This window comes from Mauremys reevesii, linkage group 6 (assembly GCF_016161935.1).
Source record: "Mauremys reevesii isolate NIE-2019 linkage group 6, ASM1616193v1, whole genome shotgun sequence".
Classification (NCBI taxonomy): domain Eukaryota; kingdom Metazoa; phylum Chordata; order Testudines; family Geoemydidae; genus Mauremys; species Mauremys reevesii.
The window spans coordinates 68316423-68334513 of record NC_052628.1 but is presented as its reverse complement, the minus strand read 5'-3'; the positions used below and the strand labels follow the sequence as shown (position 1 = coordinate 68334513).

General features: G+C 41.3%; 1 protein-coding gene across 9 annotated transcripts in view; it reads right to left on the bottom strand.

The window, feature by feature from the left end:
* Nucleotides 1-18091, bottom strand: part of KCNN2 (potassium calcium-activated channel subfamily N member 2) — a 238911-nt gene that overhangs the window by 28745 nt on the left and 192075 nt on the right. For all 9 annotated transcript variants that reach the window (XM_039544549.1, XM_039544545.1, XM_039544553.1 and 6 more), the window contains one exon: nucleotides 6289-6430. In XM_039544549.1, coding sequence (XP_039400483.1) covers nucleotides 6289-6430 — 142 coding nt within the window. The remainder of the gene's footprint in view (nucleotides 1-6288; nucleotides 6431-18091) is intronic.

Genomic DNA, 18091 nt, shown 5'->3' with positions numbered 1-18091 from the left:
TTACCTATCTGTACATTTCAATCACTATTGATAGAAGTATTGTTTTGTCAGCTTGTGTGTGGTGAAGTCGATATTTACTGATAAAAATCTAATCCTGCCAAGTTTACTTATCAAGATTTATAAAGTTATGCAGACACACTGACTTGTTGACCACCTGTGAGAGTGAATTCCAAAGAGATTATATGTTCATGAAGAGGTATTTCTATTTATTTGTTCTAAATTTACTGGCCTTTAATTAAGATGAATACATCCCTGGGATGAGATGGTGTCAAAAGAAGGGACTGTTCAATTTCCTTTGCACCCATCATACATTTTAACAGCTTAGTCACGCACCCTGACTCTTCTCCTTTCCACACTATGTAATTCTAGATCTTCCAATCTCTCATCAGATATAAGTCTCCCAACAGCACCAATGCTTTTCACTTCTCTCCTTTGATTATTTTGAGCTATATCCACAAAGAGGACTTAAGCTCAGCATTGCAGCGCCTAACTTCAGGTGCTCTGCCACTGAGTGGAATCCACAGTTCCAAGTTAGGTACCCAGGCTCCCTACACAGGGCATGGGGGGAGCTAGGCACCTAACAGTGAGACTCAAAAGCCAGCAGGGATACTGAGCAAGGAGCTACCCAAGCTAGCCAACAGAAAATTCCAAAGTGTGTGTGTGGGGTGGGGGTAAGGGGGGAGGTTATAATGCGTGTGTAGGAGGGAGGGAGGACATGTGCATCTTGTCCAGCCTCTGGGGCTTGTCCTACCCTCCACTGTTGCCCTTTGATGTGGGAGTGGTGCAAGCTCAGGTGACGGGCTCCTGTCTGGTGATAAGTAGGGACACAGCGGTGATACAGTCTGCTTGTCAGAGGAGTAGCCATTCTCTTTCAGCCCCTCCCTTCCCATCCTTAGTCTAGTACCCAGTATAGCCTATGATGGTTGGGGCTAATATGATTGCCAGTTCTGGGAGCTGAGAGGCATTTCCTCCCCTTACGATGAATTCAGCAAACTGGAATGTGGAGTTTTCACCTTCCATTTAGCATCCAGGATGTCTGGTTTGGGTGTGGGCGTGAATTTACAAATGTCGCAAAGCTGGTGGGTTCAAGTTCAGTTGGTGGACTAAGCAAGGTCCAGCAGAGCTCCCTGCGTACTGGCTGAAGGCATTCCCATGGCATATTTAGGAAGTATGACTATGCCTGGCACAGCATGTGGCTCCTCATATCTAATATCTATGGTTGGGACTCTGATTCCTATCAGGGGCCCTTTGCAGGCCGGTCTAAGAGTGTAGAGGGGGCACAGCCTTTACACTCACACAGGTTTATATTTCAACTGCCACCAATGGCCCAGATGAAGTCCACTCTGGAACAATCCTGCTGAGTAGCTCAAGATGGCTACCCCAGTTAGGTTTTAAAGTTGCAACTTCCAAATTTAACCATAATATGGTGTCTGTGTCACACATCAACTGCACATGTCTAGTGCTTCTAAATGCACCATGGCTCACCATGATGTTGTGACAACAGATTATGCATCATTTCTCCCAGTTTTTAAAGTATCCAAAAGTCCTATTTGTGTTTTGTTGCTACTTTTGCTTTGTTTTTTGTTGTAGTTTAAGCTGCTCCTGCACCCAGAACAGACTTTTAAATGTATCTATTCTTGATGACTCCTGAGGTATTTTCCCTTCAGTTTATCCTTGAAGTTCAGAGTCTATCAACATATATTAGAAGTTTAGGCTATTTTCTGACAACAGGAGTTAGTGGGATTTAAATGATGTCACCTAGTCCAATCTCCCAAAACACTAAAATCCATCTGGAGTCTGACAATATATCAAGTATCAGAGGGGTAGCCGTGTTAGTCTGGATCTGTAAAAGCAGCAAAGAGTCTTGTGGCACCTTATAGACTAACTGTTATAGTTATAACGGTTAGTCTATAAGGTGCCACAAGACTCTTTGCTGCTTTGACAATATATCATTAGTTTTAATAGTCAAAGCAAACTGTAAAGACTCAAGGTCTACTTCTCTAACAAGTCATTATTAGACTGTTCCCAATATCGAAACTGGAGGTACTTTATGTAACTGCTCTTGCATCCACTCACTACAACTGTCCCCCATTACTTAAACAGGTTTCCATTAGCAACAATATTTTCCCTTTTTATCTTATTTTCCTATCTACTCCTTTATCAGGGCCCTTAAGAGTTTCTGGAAACCCAATTAAATCAGGTACAGATCAGTTATCTACTAATTTATTTCCTTATTCAAAAGGTTAGAGTCATGATTTTCCTCACAGAAATGTTGACAGATTGACCTTATTTGGATGTATTTATTCAAGTGTTATACTAGTAGACCTTTTAATTTGACTACCAATCTTTTCTATAGAACTAGGGTGAGGTTCACCAGACAGTAATTCCTGGCAGCTTGCTTTTTTCAAAATAGACAAAAAATTAGCTTCCAGTCTTCAGAACGAGTTGCTGGTTTTGCTCTTGGAGTTCAGTCCCAAAGATCACATGCTCATTAGTGTGCCCACTACTTTATGCCCTTCAGAACACTAGCAGGAAAACCATCTGTATTTACAGTACTGGAATTTCTCCAGTTGCTCCATAGCTTCCTTCTCAGAGATGTCAGTCTGTCAGAGCCAAATTTCAACTACCCTTAAAAGTGTTGCTGGGGGCAGGAATTTCTATATTCTCTTATTTTAACTTCACCATTTTTTTAATTGCTTCTCTCCTTTTCACTAGTTTAGAGCAGGAGTTCTCAAGCTGTGGGTTGGGACCCCAAAGTGGGTCACGACCCCATCACCAGGGCTGGTGTTAGACTTGCTGGGGTCCAGGGCCAAAGCTGAAGCCCGAGCCCCACTGCACTGGGCTGAAGCCAAAGTCCAAGGGCGTTAGCCCTGGGCTGCAGGGCTCAGGCTTTGGCTTCAGTTCTGGGCAGCAGGGCTCAGATTACAGGGCCCTGCCTGGAGCGGCTTTGCCTCCCCACCCCTATGCACGGGGTGGTGGGGCTCGAGCCTTGTCTCCCTCCCCCCACCATCTGGGGTGGTGGGGCTTGAGCGGGCTCAGGCTTTGCTCCCCCTTCCTGGGGTTGTTAATAATTTTTGTTGTCAGAAGGGGGTTGCAGTGCACTGAAGTTTGAGAAATGCTGGTTTAGCGTGTTTACAGTCTATCCATTTCTCTAAGTCAGGGATTCTCAACCTTTTTCTTTCTGAAGGCTCCCCCAACATGCTATAAAAACTCCACGGCCCAGCTGTGCCACAACAACTGTTTTTCTGCATTTAAAAGCCAGGGCTGCCATTAGGGGATAGCAAGGAGGGCAATTGCCCAGGGCCCCATGGCACCATAAAGCTAAGTTATTCAGACTTCAGCTTCAGCCCCTGGTGGTGGGGTTTGAGGGCCTTGGCTGCAGTCCCATGCAGCAGGACTTTGGCTTTCTGCCCTGGGCCCTAGCAAGTCTGATGCCAGCCATGTTTGGCAGACCCCCTGAAACCTGCTCACGGCCCCCTAGGGGGCCTTTGACCCCTGGCTGAGAACCACTGCACTAGGTGTTCATATCACACTCATCACCATGCTAACTGAGACTGACTGTGTCAGTCATATTTGAAGCCTCAATGCTTTTAATATATTTGGAGAATTTTTAATTATTTACTTCATGCCTTTGACTATGTTCTTCATATTCTCTCTGCATTTTATGGGCCAAATTATCAAAAAGGGTCTTGCTTGACCTGGCCTCCAACTGTGTGTGTAACTTTGCATATGCAAACACCAAACATTAAATGGTAATTTAATTCATTTTTCACCAAATACAGTAGAAGCAACTATGGCAAACTATTTTATGCTTGCAGTAGAATCACATTCTCATAAGTAAAATGATAAATATTGCTTATCGTTCCAGTCATGAGTATGGAGAAAGATACTTGCAACAATTTGGAGTCTGTTTTTAATGATTTTATTTTACTATGTTCTTACCACATTATAGTTATACAGCAGACCCTTAACCATCAAAGTCTTTGAGAAGAGGCCCTAATGCTGATCTCAGCTATGCTAGCACAAATCAGTGGTAACTCCATTGGTGTCAATGGACTTGTACTGGTGTGAAACCCACATGAGATCAGAGCCAGTGTGAGTGCACTTGCCACCACTTTATGAGGCTAGGAAGCCCATCATAAGAGTTCCGTATAAAATTTACTCTGCACAAAAGGATTTTTCATATTGCAAATATCAACCATGTTCCAAAATTTGCATTGAATGCATATTCAGATTAATTTAAAACCGAAGTTTGGCTCAGTAATTCTTCAGACACTTAGAAAAAGGCAATGTACCTCTCAGTATGTGTAGCATTAACCAATCAACTGCTGTTGCTTCTCATTTCTGAAAGGGAGTGGGAGACTGTTTCTTCCAGTCTCTCCCCATAGTAGTGGGTGCTTTTCTCCCCTCTTCTAATTACACTACTTAGGTCAGATTCCCTGATGGCAAATTCTTCTTTGCCCCCCCTCCTTGGTATCAGAACTCATCTTGTACTGAGGAGCAGGGGCAGCTCCAGGCACCAGCGCACCAAGTGCGTGCCTGGGGCGGCAAGCCACGCACGGCGGCCTGCCGGTCGCTGTGAGGGCGGCAGTCAGGCTGCCTTTGGCATGCCTACGGGAGGTCCGCTGGTCCCGCGGTTTCTGCGGCAATTTGGCGGTGGGTACACTGAAGGCGCGGGACTGGCGGACCTCCTGCAGGCATGCTGCCAAATCCGCGTCACCAGCGGACCTCCCATAGGCATGCTGCTGAAAGCCGCCTGACTGCCATGCTTGGGGCAGCAAAATACATAGACCTGCCCCTGCTGAGGAAGACAGTCAAGCACCCTGGAAGATGGCAAATTTGAGCTTGCTTTGATACACTCTACGGAAGCTTTCTGTTTCACTCCTCACTCTTGCAGGCTGTGTTTTAAGTCTAAATTGCAAACTGTATTTTAAAACAATCTGTATTCGCCACTATCAGCACACTTTGCTAAAAGGGCATGGAGACTTTATTATCTCAACCACTCTAAGTCAATGACAAGAAATCTATCATAAGTAAAAGAACAGTTGGCATGAAGTCTCCAAGCCTTCCAGAGTGCATTAGTCTACTTCACATTTTAGAAACAGAAGTATATATCATTCTATAAAAAGAAAAAGAAATTATTTTCAGATGAATTTATTTGCCGGAATATCTGTACAGAAAAGGCAACTTTTTTAGAAAACAACCTTTAGTTATCATTAGATATGAGCCAAGATCCCAATACCTATTTAATGAAAGGCAGGTGTTCAAGCTGTATTTTTTTTATTATGTGTGAACACAAGAATAGAAAGTTATTAAAATAATAGAAAAATATAACTACAGTATATGAAGTTGGGTTACTACTGGTGCTGATTTGGGGCCAGCTTACATTACATTTAATGGGCACTTTCATGAATAAGAATTGCAGGGTCAAGCCCTTCATTAGTAACATTCTGCAGCAAAATAAGATCAAATGAAATACATGTGACTGTCATTTGTTGCTCTAACCACTATTTGGCTTTAACCAAATATCACTGTCAATTATAGTGCATTAGCCAAATATTAAAATTAGACATTATAATATAGTAACAAATATCACATTTGCATTGCACTTATGGTAGACATATTATATAAACCTACTTAAAAGCAATTATATATATATGTGGACTACCTTAGAAAACTCATGCACAGTAAAACAAGCCACAGTAGCTTTTCTATATATTTAAATAACTTAAAAATTTTAAGAAACGGGTATAGGCATTATAGTTTTGCTATTATTACTGATCTACTTACATATACCCATACACAAAGCAAGATCCATAAGTGTTGTCGCTAAATCGTAACCTTTAGAAACAGGCTTTACTGACACTCTGATTCTCAAAATAACAGCAGGTTAGATTTGGTTTCTCCGTGTTTTATGCTAAAACTCTGCATTTACCTATAGACAGGGCTGCCCGGGGCGGGGGACAAGTGGGGCAATTGGCCCCAGGCCCCAGGCCCCACAGGGCCCCCCACGAGAATATAGTATTCTATGGTATTGAAACTTTTTTTTTTTAATGGAAGGGGCCCCTGAAATTGCTTTGCCCCAGGCCCCCTGAATCCTCTGGGCGGCCCTACCTATAGAAGGTGAATGCTCTCAGTTACCGCCAGAATGAGAGATCTAGGGAGTGGCCCAAAGCAACCCATGTACTGTACAAACTACTGCTAAGCATTTTATATCACCACCAAGAAGTTAGACTTGATTTAACTGAATACATGAGAAAGTTAGTGAAGAAAATCAGTGACACTTACCATTATTCCAGTAAGCAAACAGACTCCTTTCCCACAGTATGTATTAGGTACCATGTCACCATATCCAATGGATAGGAAAGTTATTGAAATCAACCACATAGCTCCAAGAAAGTTGCTAGTAACATCCTGTTGATCGTGGTACCTAAAAGATCGAAACATAACAATTACTCTATCATAAATACTTCTACTAAATTTCTGTGCTTTGAGAGGTAGCTTTCACTAGCTGGTATCTCAGCTCTTCCTTCTCAAAGATGTAATGCTATTTTTATTTATGTATTTTTTATGTGTTTTGTTTCTGGAGATAAGCAGTTGTTATATAAAACTCAGACACAACTAGGGTGATCAGATGTCCCAATTTCATAGGAACAGTCCTGATTTTTGGGTCTTTTTCTTATATAGGCTCCTATTACCCCCACTCCCATCCCGATTTTTCACACTTGCTGTCTAGTCACCCTAGACACAACAACAAAAATCAGCTGGTACAACAGCAGAGGTATTTATCGGTGCTATTTAGTTGCTATACTTTTATTATTATCTAATGTGGTGGAAGCCTTTGACTGAAGAATTTCCTCTCCCCCTCTCCCCCAAGCACTTCATTAGGGGGCAAATTCTCCACCTCCACAAGTGCAGAAGCCTACTGTGCAGTGGAACCAGCACAATCTGCTGCCTATACGGAAGTAGCAGCGGGTCTCTGCAGGTGGTAGTGGAAGCATGGGTGGGCTGAGGGCAGGGCACACTGTTCATCTCCCCAGCGGCCGGCCTGAGGATAGCCTTGTAAGCAGAAGTTCATTATTAAACTGACATATGGACACTGAATTAAACGGAAACAGTCTGGCACCTTCATTCTACTTCACTGCATTCAATAGATGTAAGTCTGCTGTCCTGCATTGCATTTCTATTGGACCATGAAAGGTTCACGTTAAAAAAGTAAATATTCCTTTTTGTTAAAATCCAGTACTTACTATACACTGATTTTTGCGGATGTGCATTTTTGTTAAAATAATCTAGAACAATACAACTAATCCACCCCCTGCCAAAGAGAACAGTCTCAGAGAAAGGTTAAACAATACAGTGGCCCTTATATTATATTTGGACCCAAACAGCTGTGAATCCAGTGGGACCTGCTTTAGGATCAAAACTTGTGGCCAACACACAGTCTGAATGAAATGAATGCTCACCAGTAAAGCTTGTGGTGATTAGGGCAAGTGGACATCTTGTCTCCCAGGCACAGAGCAACACAGAGACCCTCCGCTTCAGGGTAACTCCACATCTGCCAGGCTGCCCAGCTGCCCTACATGAATGATTTAGGCTGTCGTATTCTGGTGTTGACCTCCCCATGGTGTAGCCCGAGCCACTGTCCTCACCGGGCACAAGGACCACTTGTGGAGCTATGCTCCATGAGATGCAGGAGCTCGCTGTCTCCTACCACAAAAGCAATTTCCTTAGCTTTGCTTCCTTAAGAGTCTTCTATGCTTGCAGAGATGGGCTAGGATTGCACAGGGAATGCATCAAAAGCTCTCTCCTTCACAAAGTGCACACCTTCACTACACAGCTATTTCAGAGATGCAAGGGTGCACATTTTTAACAGCACAATTATCAATGGTAATTTTCCTGGTTTCACTTGAGAGGTGTATCTTAATTAGTAAGGTCCTTTAGATGAAATATTCATTAAAAATGTCTGCATCTATATTTAGTAGCATACCACTTCAAGGACCCGTTCAAACGTTTTTATCTTGTTAGCTTGCAGCAACAAGCTGACTGATCTCTGGGATTTCCCACTCTGATTATTTAAGCCTTTGATTTAAGAAAGGAACACAAGAACATGCTTAACAGTGCTGCCAACTCTTGTGATTTTACTAAGAGTCTCATGATATTTGGTGTTTTCATTAAAGCCCCTCAAGCAATGTGGTTAAAAACTCCTCATGCAACGAGATAACAGCTTTCATAAGACAAAGAAAAGTTTCCAGCCTTAATGACTGCAGAAAACACGTTTGGAAATGTGACCCCTAATGCTCAAAAACCAAAAGGCAAAACAACGAAAACCCAAAATGCATTAAATTTTAAAATCTCACAATTTTTAAGCCAGCTTCATGACTTCTGTAGCCTGAGTCATGTTTTTGAATCCCTGAGGTTAGTAATCTAGCTTTAAATATGTGCTTAACGCCTACTGATTTTAATGAGACTATTTATGTTCTTAAAATTAAGCACATGCTTAAGTACTTTGCTGAATCATGACCTGTATGTCTTTATCTATTGGATCAGGTTCTAAGGGCTTGGTCCTGCACCATGAAAGTCAGTAGGAATTTTTCTGACTTGAGTGGGAGCAGGTACAGGCCCCATGTCTATATTTAAGATGTTGCATGCACTGTACATATAATCACCTACAAAGTGAATCCAGCTATATTAAAAATGGAAGAGGCGAAGAGCATTTTCTGCATACTAGAAATTGCAACGTTGCATTTACAAGCTCTACGAGAATGACAACTGTAAAAGGACAGATGAGACATTAAATCAGTTCAGTTTGAAATATCTATTTTTTAACCTTTCAGACTTGTTTTAAATGCATTTTAGTTATGCCAGACCCAGAGATATAAAGCCCCTATTTAGCCACAGAACAAGTACAATGTGGATAGTGGCAGTTCAAACCTTCCTGCAGCATTCTACCAACATACCTCAAATCTGTCATAGAGAACACATCTAAGAGTGAGAGGGCAGATAGGCTCAGCAAAGAGACAATGGACAGAACCCACCACTGAAGGAGGCAATTGAATTGGTGATTGTTGTGGTGAGGACACCTGCCTACTAGCAGCTGGAACCAACTTACCAAGATCACCAACTCACTGCAGAAAGGCTACTGAACAGCCATCAGCTGGCAATAGCATTTGCTCAGTATCAACCTGGGATGGATTTTGAATGGCAACCTAGATGTTAAAGACTCCATAATCCAACTGCTATCCATTCCTTCTATGTCTGAAATCTCTACCACATGACAGTGCAGTCACCAGTGAGCAGTTTAGATGAGATCATATCAAAAGTTTAATAAAACTGTAGCAATACAAAAGACAATGGTTAGATAAAATTGCCTTAACGCAGTTTTGTATAGCAGATTTTGTATAGGTTATCATTACAGCTAAAGGCTGGGTCATTTCAGAAAGCATGTGCAGTAAAACTGTGTCCGACTCAGATTGTTCTTATATAAGAATGGAAGTGTGCAGACATACTCTATAAACTTTTTACCTACAAAAATAAGTGGCCACATTACAAAACACTTAGCTTTAAAAATGGCCAAGTTAAGCTAGATAAAATGAGGGCAAATTTGGATCCTTCTAAGGGTCCATGGGTCAGAGGTGGGAGCTCTGAAATGGAACAGAGGGCCACATTAGACATAACTGCACTTTGTTTAACTTTATCACTCAAACACCTATCACATTTCTAATGTGATATGGCTTGACTATTTCTTTAAAAAAATTAATTAAATAGAAACATACTGTAGAAGTTGCCATACTGGATCACACCAGTGGCCTGTCTAGTTTAGTGTCCTGTCTCTGACACTGGCAGGGGCAGCTCCGGGCCCCAGCACGCCAAGCGCGTGCTTGGGGCAGCATGCCGCGGGGGGCGCTCTGCCGGTCGCCAGGAGGGTGGCAGCCGGCTCCGGTGGACCCTCCGGTGTCTGCGGGAGGTCCACCGGAGCCGTGGGACCGGCAACCACCAGAGCACCCCCCACGGCGTGCCGCCGTGCTTGGGGCGGCAAAATGGCTAGAGCCGCCCCTGGACACTGGTCAGTAGTTCCTGCTTCTGAGGAAGCGGCAAGAAATCCTGTAGTAGACAATTATGGAATAAATTGCCCTTAGTGGAATTTCTTCCTAATATACAACAATTCACAGTTGGCTTGTACCATGAAGCTCTATATCCTTTCAAACAAACAAACTGTGGATGTTATCAATGTAACTGTGGATGTTCTCGCCATCCATAGAAAAGTCAATGCCTTTTTTGAATCCTACTAAGCCTCACTGATATTTGTGGCAATGAGCTCCACAGGGTGATTGTGTACTGTATACAAAACAGTATTTCCTTTTATCAGTTTAGATGAGACACTATTTCTTTTATTGCTGGGATGAGATATTTACTTTTTTCCTAAAGAAAATTAAGGGGAATATCAATAAGAATGGCTCAGCTCCTGGCCCATCCTCCATTCCCTTTACAAAACTCTGTGGGCCAAAAGGGGGCAGAAACTGGCCTCATCTCAGCTAGGTATTCCCTCCATTTGGAGGAATTCTTGGCAAGCACACAGCTGGTTCCTACATAAAGCCCCTGAAAACTCTGACATAAATGGTTACAAGTGTGTTGTCAGCAAGATTACAGATGCACTGAAGTAGCTCTCTAGCTGACAGATGGCTCCTTGGGATAAGTTACCAGCTAAAGAAAATTCACACAGATGGGGTAAAAACAGCCCCAGGATCTGGGGTGCAACTGGCTTTCTGGACCCCTCTAAGGATCTAGAACAATGCATTTCTAATTGATTTGACAGAAATAAAATAAGAAATCAATAAAAACGTATGTACAGCTTGAAGAAGACTTGAACACAATATCTTGAAACATCAGATAGAAAATTAGGGGCTGATATTGTTCCCCGGGAAGTCAGTGGCAGAACTACCAGTGACTTTAGAAGGATGTAGGAATGAGCTCTTTATCCACTATAATCTTTGGCTAACTTAGTGGAAAGATAAGAAGTAATAATTTGGCTACTAGAAGGCTCTAGTGCATATCCAGTAACAGAACAGAAATATTCAGGATTCTTAAAATACTAATTTCAACACTGAATGTATGGAATACAAAGTTCTTATGCAGTACATTCCATAGTTCTTATCACATGCATTCCAAATGTCATGGATACTAAACGAAATACTCTTCAGAATATTTTGATTCATTAACAAAAAGATGTATTTAAATATTTTTATTTTATTATAATGCAATGTTTTTGGACAATGAAAGCAAGCCTTGAGAACAGTAACCCATTGGAAATAGAGAATAAGAGCTAGCAAATTTTAAACACAACTGTAACCAGTCACTGGGATACAACTGCTCTGCTCTGGCAGCACAAAGGACTGCTTACGACAGCTGAAGATTCCCCTGGTGTGTGTAGGGTGACCAGACAGCAAATGTGAAAAATCGAGACAGGGGGTGGGGGGTAATAGGAGCCTATACAAGAAAAAGACCCCAAAATCGGGACTGTCCCTATAAAATCGGGACATCTGGTCACCATAGGTGTGTGGGAATCCTTGGCTGGTGCAAAGCAGACATGGGCAGCTTTCGCTTACATCATCTTTTCCCCTGCTGTAGGGGTGCACTAAAAGAAGGGAGAGAGTGCAGCCAGAACACATTTCACTGTAATGGAGGGCAGTTAAAAATCAACATAAATTAGAGTAGTCCTGAGATTGCTGCAATTTACGACAAGGGCTGAAATGATTATGCCTTTGCAAAAATAGAGTAGGTGTGCTCCTTCTCACATTAACGTTAAGGAGTTTTGCCTTGGTTTCAAGAGGATTAGCATCAGATTCCTCAACTAATAAAGTTGCAGTAATTTAATACTCCAGATTCCATGTCAAGTCTGGGCCTACAGAGATTGTAACAGCAGTGCTCTTTTTCTACTATGGCTCAAATCAATATCATGACTCAAAATTATTTCCCTTCATTATTGCATTTGTATTTGGTGATATTTCATTGTAACTGCTATGTCTGCCTTTAGCGGCACATATTTATCACCCAGTAATTCTGCCTTGACAACTGATTACATTCATCTTAAAAATGATGAGTAAAAAGAAACAAAATGTAAGTTTTAGCTTAACCAATGACATATTACTTCACTTTTAGTAGCTTTGTTTCAGTTTAGCCTACTTCACCTGACAGCTGATTGACAAATTTCACATTCCTTGATTTCGCTTTCCTAGACAATCCAAGCAAAAAATTAAAGTGAGATGACCATCCCTTTTGCCAGGGGGAAATATAATAGACTGTTCGTATAGTAATAATAAAAATAAGTAAAAAATCTTAGCTTGAAATACCTTGCCAAACCAAGTATGGTTTTGTTAAATCTTAAAGCTCTTAGACTAATAACAACTGAAAGTGTGTTCAGCCCATTAAATTAGAAACTTGTCAAGGCTCAGATAAGACACTCATTTATTTAACTAGCTATTAAAGTTCTCCCACTATATTAAATCTTTTTGGCTGTTAAGTGCCTTTTCAGCTCTAGTTAGACAGTAGGCATAGGCAGGTTCCCCCCACCTTTTAATACAGTGGTGATCACAGATAGGTCTTTATTTTTCCACCATTTAAAAAGCAAAATCAACTGTGCTTAAAATAACATACACCATGACTCAAAGTTGGCTTCTGTGAAGTCAACGGGAAAAACTTCAGTCAATGGGCTTTGGAGGGGTGAGATGGTTTCAAGTAGGTGATGTTCGATTTCCTTCTTTCTTTCCCTCTGACATCTTTGCTGGCCTCCTACAAACATTTATGAACAAAAGCAACATTTTTCTTGCAACACAAATAATTTCACAAATACACTAGGTGCTAAGGCAGATGTCTGGAATCCACAAACACAGATGCAAAAATACAGCAATTATAAATGAAGCTAAAGGTAAAAGGTATAGGCAAGTGGTCTTTTCTGAAGGTACTGAGGTAAAAATGTTGCAAGTAACTATAATTTCTCTCTTTTTTAATTAAATATTTATTCATTTTAAAGAATGTTTATAAAGGTAATGATTAGCTTGTACCTAAGAGAAATAAAGCCCACTGCCATGGTCTTCAAAAGTGCTGAGCACCTGCAGCTTCCAGTGATTTCAAAATCTATCCAGAGTCCTGAAACTTCTGAAGTTCTTTCCATTGTTTATAAAGGAGTCTGTCAAGAGCTGTCATTTCAGCTAAATTATTATACCAGTACTCAGCCTTCGGACACAAACAGGATTCCACCTTTGCAAGAGAAGCCATTTGACTTCATGTGTAGCCTAAAGGAACCAGAGTTTCTAAGAGTTTGGACAACCCAATTTTAACTCTGGCAGTCCTAATATGGAAGTTCCAGATGTTACAGGATTATTCACATCTAAAATAAAACTGGTTCTGGCACAGACATCCTTCTCCAAACTGTTCACAGGATGGCAGTCCAAGAGCACAAATACTAATGAATTATAGACTTTGCTGCACCACCAGCATCTCTGCCTGCCTTAAATAAATGTGAAGTGGTCCTGTACATTAAGGAGCATCTCCTGTTGAACTACAATTAACTGTAGGTCAGCTGAAGACTGTTGAATATTAGTGACAAATATTATTCCATTAAGAGGCAGTTAAGTGCATCCCTTAGGGAAGCTAGTTTATCAAGGCTTATTGCTGTTTCCTTCAACAGGAAAGAATATACTGTAACAGAAGGCCTAACGTATCTACCATTCCCTTAAGGAGTTTTAACATATAGTGATTCTAGAACACTAAGACCAAACTGGTGTTCTAAAAAATGTTTTAACTGTAGATGCTGCCAAGAGCATTCTTGAGACAGTATGGGGGCAGATCCTTGATTAGAATGGAGCTATGACAATTTACAGCAGCTTATGATCTACCCTTGCATGTCTTGGAGGGCCTTAAATGCCTGCTTGAATTAACTGACACAGAGTTAGAACTCCCTACAGAAGCACTATAGCTCTGCTCAGAAGACTAACTAAATGTTGATAATCTTACACAATTATCATGTATTAAAGCCAATGATGAACACCAAAGCCCTCTCCTGGGCCTCCTATGTGAAACTGATGTCCAATCATCCACAACATCCCTATTCAGGAATAGTGGTATTTTACTTCACTACCATATTCAGTCATTTTAAATAACCACTACTACTATTGTACTTTCTCTAGCAAACATTTAGAAATATTTATATGTACACAAACAATAACAGAACTGCAATCTCAGCTGACTTTGAGCTGAACAATGACAGCATGCAAAATTCAATCTCTCATTTAGTGCAGCACATAAACTGGAATGTATTTCAGATATACATTAATTGTTCATCTTGGTTTTACAGCACCATTCTTTATTGATTTAACCAAACATACACAATGTAACACCTCATCAGCAATAGGAAGAACTCATTCCTCAAAAACAATCATTCAGGAGTGATTTTATAATTGGGTTTTGATGACACAGATACTAAATTAGATGCCCCAATAAATCCGTCTGTTAATTCTCTATAGGTAGATAAAATTTGCATAATCTAGTGTAAATTGTTTTGCTTAATGAAAGCCACACCTTCTACACACATATCATAAGAAAAATCCATAGACTTTTATTTAATGCTGAAGAAATATTCTGAGTGCCAAAAACTGACCTGAAAACTTCACCAGAGTAAAACAGGCTTTTCCGCATGCCCACAAACTAAACAACCCTAGAAAACAATAGAATAATATCCCCAAGCGGTGGTATGCACAACTAGAAGCTGTTCTAAGGACACTGCTGACCTCTCTCTTTGGAGGCAGCAGGATCTAGGGAAAGGCCTGTCTCTCACAGAGGTACCACCTCCTCTGTGTGCTCCACACATCCCATAGTAAAGACATCTGCTCACTCATCTCTATTATGCCCATTCCCCTGAGAACCCCCTCCCCAATTACTACACACACTCCACCAAGATATTGGACTACTCCTGTTGTGAAACAATTCCCATGTACCATCTTCCCAATGAGGCAAGAACATGAGACATCCAACCACTAAAAAGGCTCTGCTAATTGCTAATGCACCTCTGCCACCAATATGGAAGCTCCAGGTGTGTGCTCTGCTCCCCAAAAGACTCGAGACCTTTAACATGCCTTAGGAGGATGAAGTGAAAAATATCGTTAGCTTATTGAGGACCGACTCTTGAAGAAACCAAACAGGTTTTTACGATAGCTCAAGCCTTCCCCTCTGCCTCACTGAGGCAATCCACTTCTCCCAATTCATCCCCGCCACTCCACCCACACACTTCCTTTATGAAGAGGAGAAATGGGGCTCTCTGAGCCCAGACAACTTTTTTGAGTAGTTTGAAGGACAGTAATGTAACAGGAGTGCTCAGTTACACTGTGTATAATTAGCTTTTGCAGAGCACCTATCAGCAGTTCTGCTGCTTCACAGCAGAGACAAAAGTTATGCTGAACTCAAACACACAAATGAAATGGTATGTTTAATATTTTTGCTGTGTCAAAATGTAACGAGTGTCATCTTTTCACACTTCACACATAATGCTAAATCAAAATGTGGACTGGGGTTGTTCATGCAGCTCTTTTCCTGACCTTGAAAGCACTGGGGAAAGGCACCTCCTTTGCCTCACCATGCTCAGCACTTCTCCCTCTGGAGTAAATCACTCCCAGTCCAGAGAGTTTTTATTCCTCACTCAGATTTTATTTTTCAATATTTTACAAGCTGGGCCTCAGTGTTGACCCAAGCAGTACTCTTCAGCCAAACAAACAAACAAAAATTCATAACACAAAAAGGGAATCTCTCTCCCTGGCCCCTCTCTGGGGTGCTGCCTTGTTATGCTAGCTCTAGGATGCCAGTCCTTCTCCAAACAGGCAGGTACCTTGGTAACTTCCCTTATAGGGAGAAAAGCAGCCTTCCAACCAGGAGAAACCTTTTCTCCCTGAGGTACCTTATCTCACTTCCCTCACTCTCACCAGAACATTTTTTTTTAAAGGTCACAGATAGCCCTTAATTGGACTCAGGTGTCCCTAGCTGACCTGGAGTAACCTCTTTTCAGCTCAAGGGGGAAAGACCTTTACCATTCTAGAGCTCATATACTGCCTTCCACCACTCTCTTACAGCTGTCCAGCCTGACTTTGTCATAGCACATAATGAGCTTGTTCCCCCTAATTTAACAACACTCCTACAACTACAGAACCCTCTTTGTTGATTTCAACTAGATTCAGATAACTCAGATGAAATCCTGGCTCCAATGAGGTCACTAGCAAAATTCCCCCTGATTTCAATATAGCTAGGATTTCACCCCTCATTTTTAATGGAGCATCAGCAAATCAGTCTTTTAAAAATGTTTTTCTGCCCTAAAATATATTTGCACTCAAATATTTCTGAAATGTTTATTTTTAAGTTGTCTTGTATTCAAGTTTTTGGCTCTTAATTTTGAATAAAGCTTCATTTTTTAGTTTGATTTTATACATTGAAAGACATTTCACATTCATTCATTAAAACAACTAATGAAATTCAGGGGCGGCTCTAGCCATTTCGCCGCCCCAAGCATGGCGGCACGCCGTGGGGGGGCGCTCTGCCGGTCACCGGTCCCGCGGCTCTGGTGGACCTCCCACAGACGTGCCTGTGGAGGGTCCGCTGGTCCCGTGGCTCCGGTGGACCTCCCGCAGGCGTGCCTGCGGATGCCCCACCGAAGCTGCGGGACCAGCGGACCCTCCGCAGGAACGCCTGCGGGAGGTCCACTGGAGCCGCCTGCTGCCCTCCCAGTGACCGGCAGAGCGCCCCCCCGCGGCATGCTGCTCCAAGCACGCGCTTGGCGTGCTGGGGCCTGGAGCCGCCCCTGATGAAATTAAAGCTAATACAATTAAACAAGAATTTATTTTTACTTCTTAAACATTCTAAAGTGTGATAATGATTCAATATGTTGATATTTGTGACTGAAACTTAGTTAACATTGGTTAACAAGAGCCAAAGTAAGCTTCCTACAAAATATTTTCTGACTGTCCAGATAGCGAAAACTTTCCTCCAGGCTTTCTTTATCTCCCATATTGACTTCTTCAACATCTCTCTCTCTCTCTAACATTTTGCCATGAAAAAACTTTTATGATGAGTATGTGGCCAATCATCAGCCATTTAGCTTACTTGCTCATTGTTCTTCTTTCCCATACCCAAGGCTGTTTCCGCTAAACTCTTTGGAACAGGGATGGTGCTTCCTTTATGTTTGGAAAGCACCTACCTTATTTTGGTCAGTGCTGGAAACAATTAGTAATGATAATAAAAATAAGTTTAGTCTTGAGGAATTAAAATAATATGCCATAAAGATTTGTATTAGACTTGGAAATGTTAATTAAAAATGCCAGTGTAACACCATAGTTGCAACCAATGGCCACAATCCTGTTGACTTCAACGGAATATTTTGCAAGCATAAGGCCCGTGGGACTGTGTCAGGTGTGAGAAATTACAAGGCTTACTACATTTCAAAGAAGGGGAAATGGAACGAGAAAATATGTTAGACTACATGAAGAAAATAAAAAGAAAAAATATGTATGGTGGGGAATCTACTCATTGCTAAACTTACATTAAAATATGGATGCAGAGAACAGAATGACAAACTGTAGAAGAAAACTAAAATCTGATTGCAAGGAATGTCATAAATTTATTCTCTATAGTTTGAGTTGTTTGTACTACAGATTTTTCAAAACAGCAAAGAGAGGTGCTACAGTATAATTCTGAGTTCATTAAAACAGTGCTAGGCAGCAATATAAAACAAACAGAATTGTATTTAGTCACCATCTGTGCCTCAGATTACACATTTATACAATAAATCTCAGATAAACCATAATTCTATTAAAATATGTAAACATATACAGCATTCAGACCTTGTGCATTACTGTATACTCTATTGGCTAATTTACCCAAGGATTAATGCCTATAGGTATGTGAAGGGGAAAATATTATTTAAAGACAGGCTACCTTAGTAATGTTAAAAAATTATATAAGAATCCGTGAGATTTCAAGGTTCTGAAGAGCTCTCTAGAATATTTTAAATGTTCAGGCTTCTGTTACAAACCATTTGAAAGTCCCATTTCAG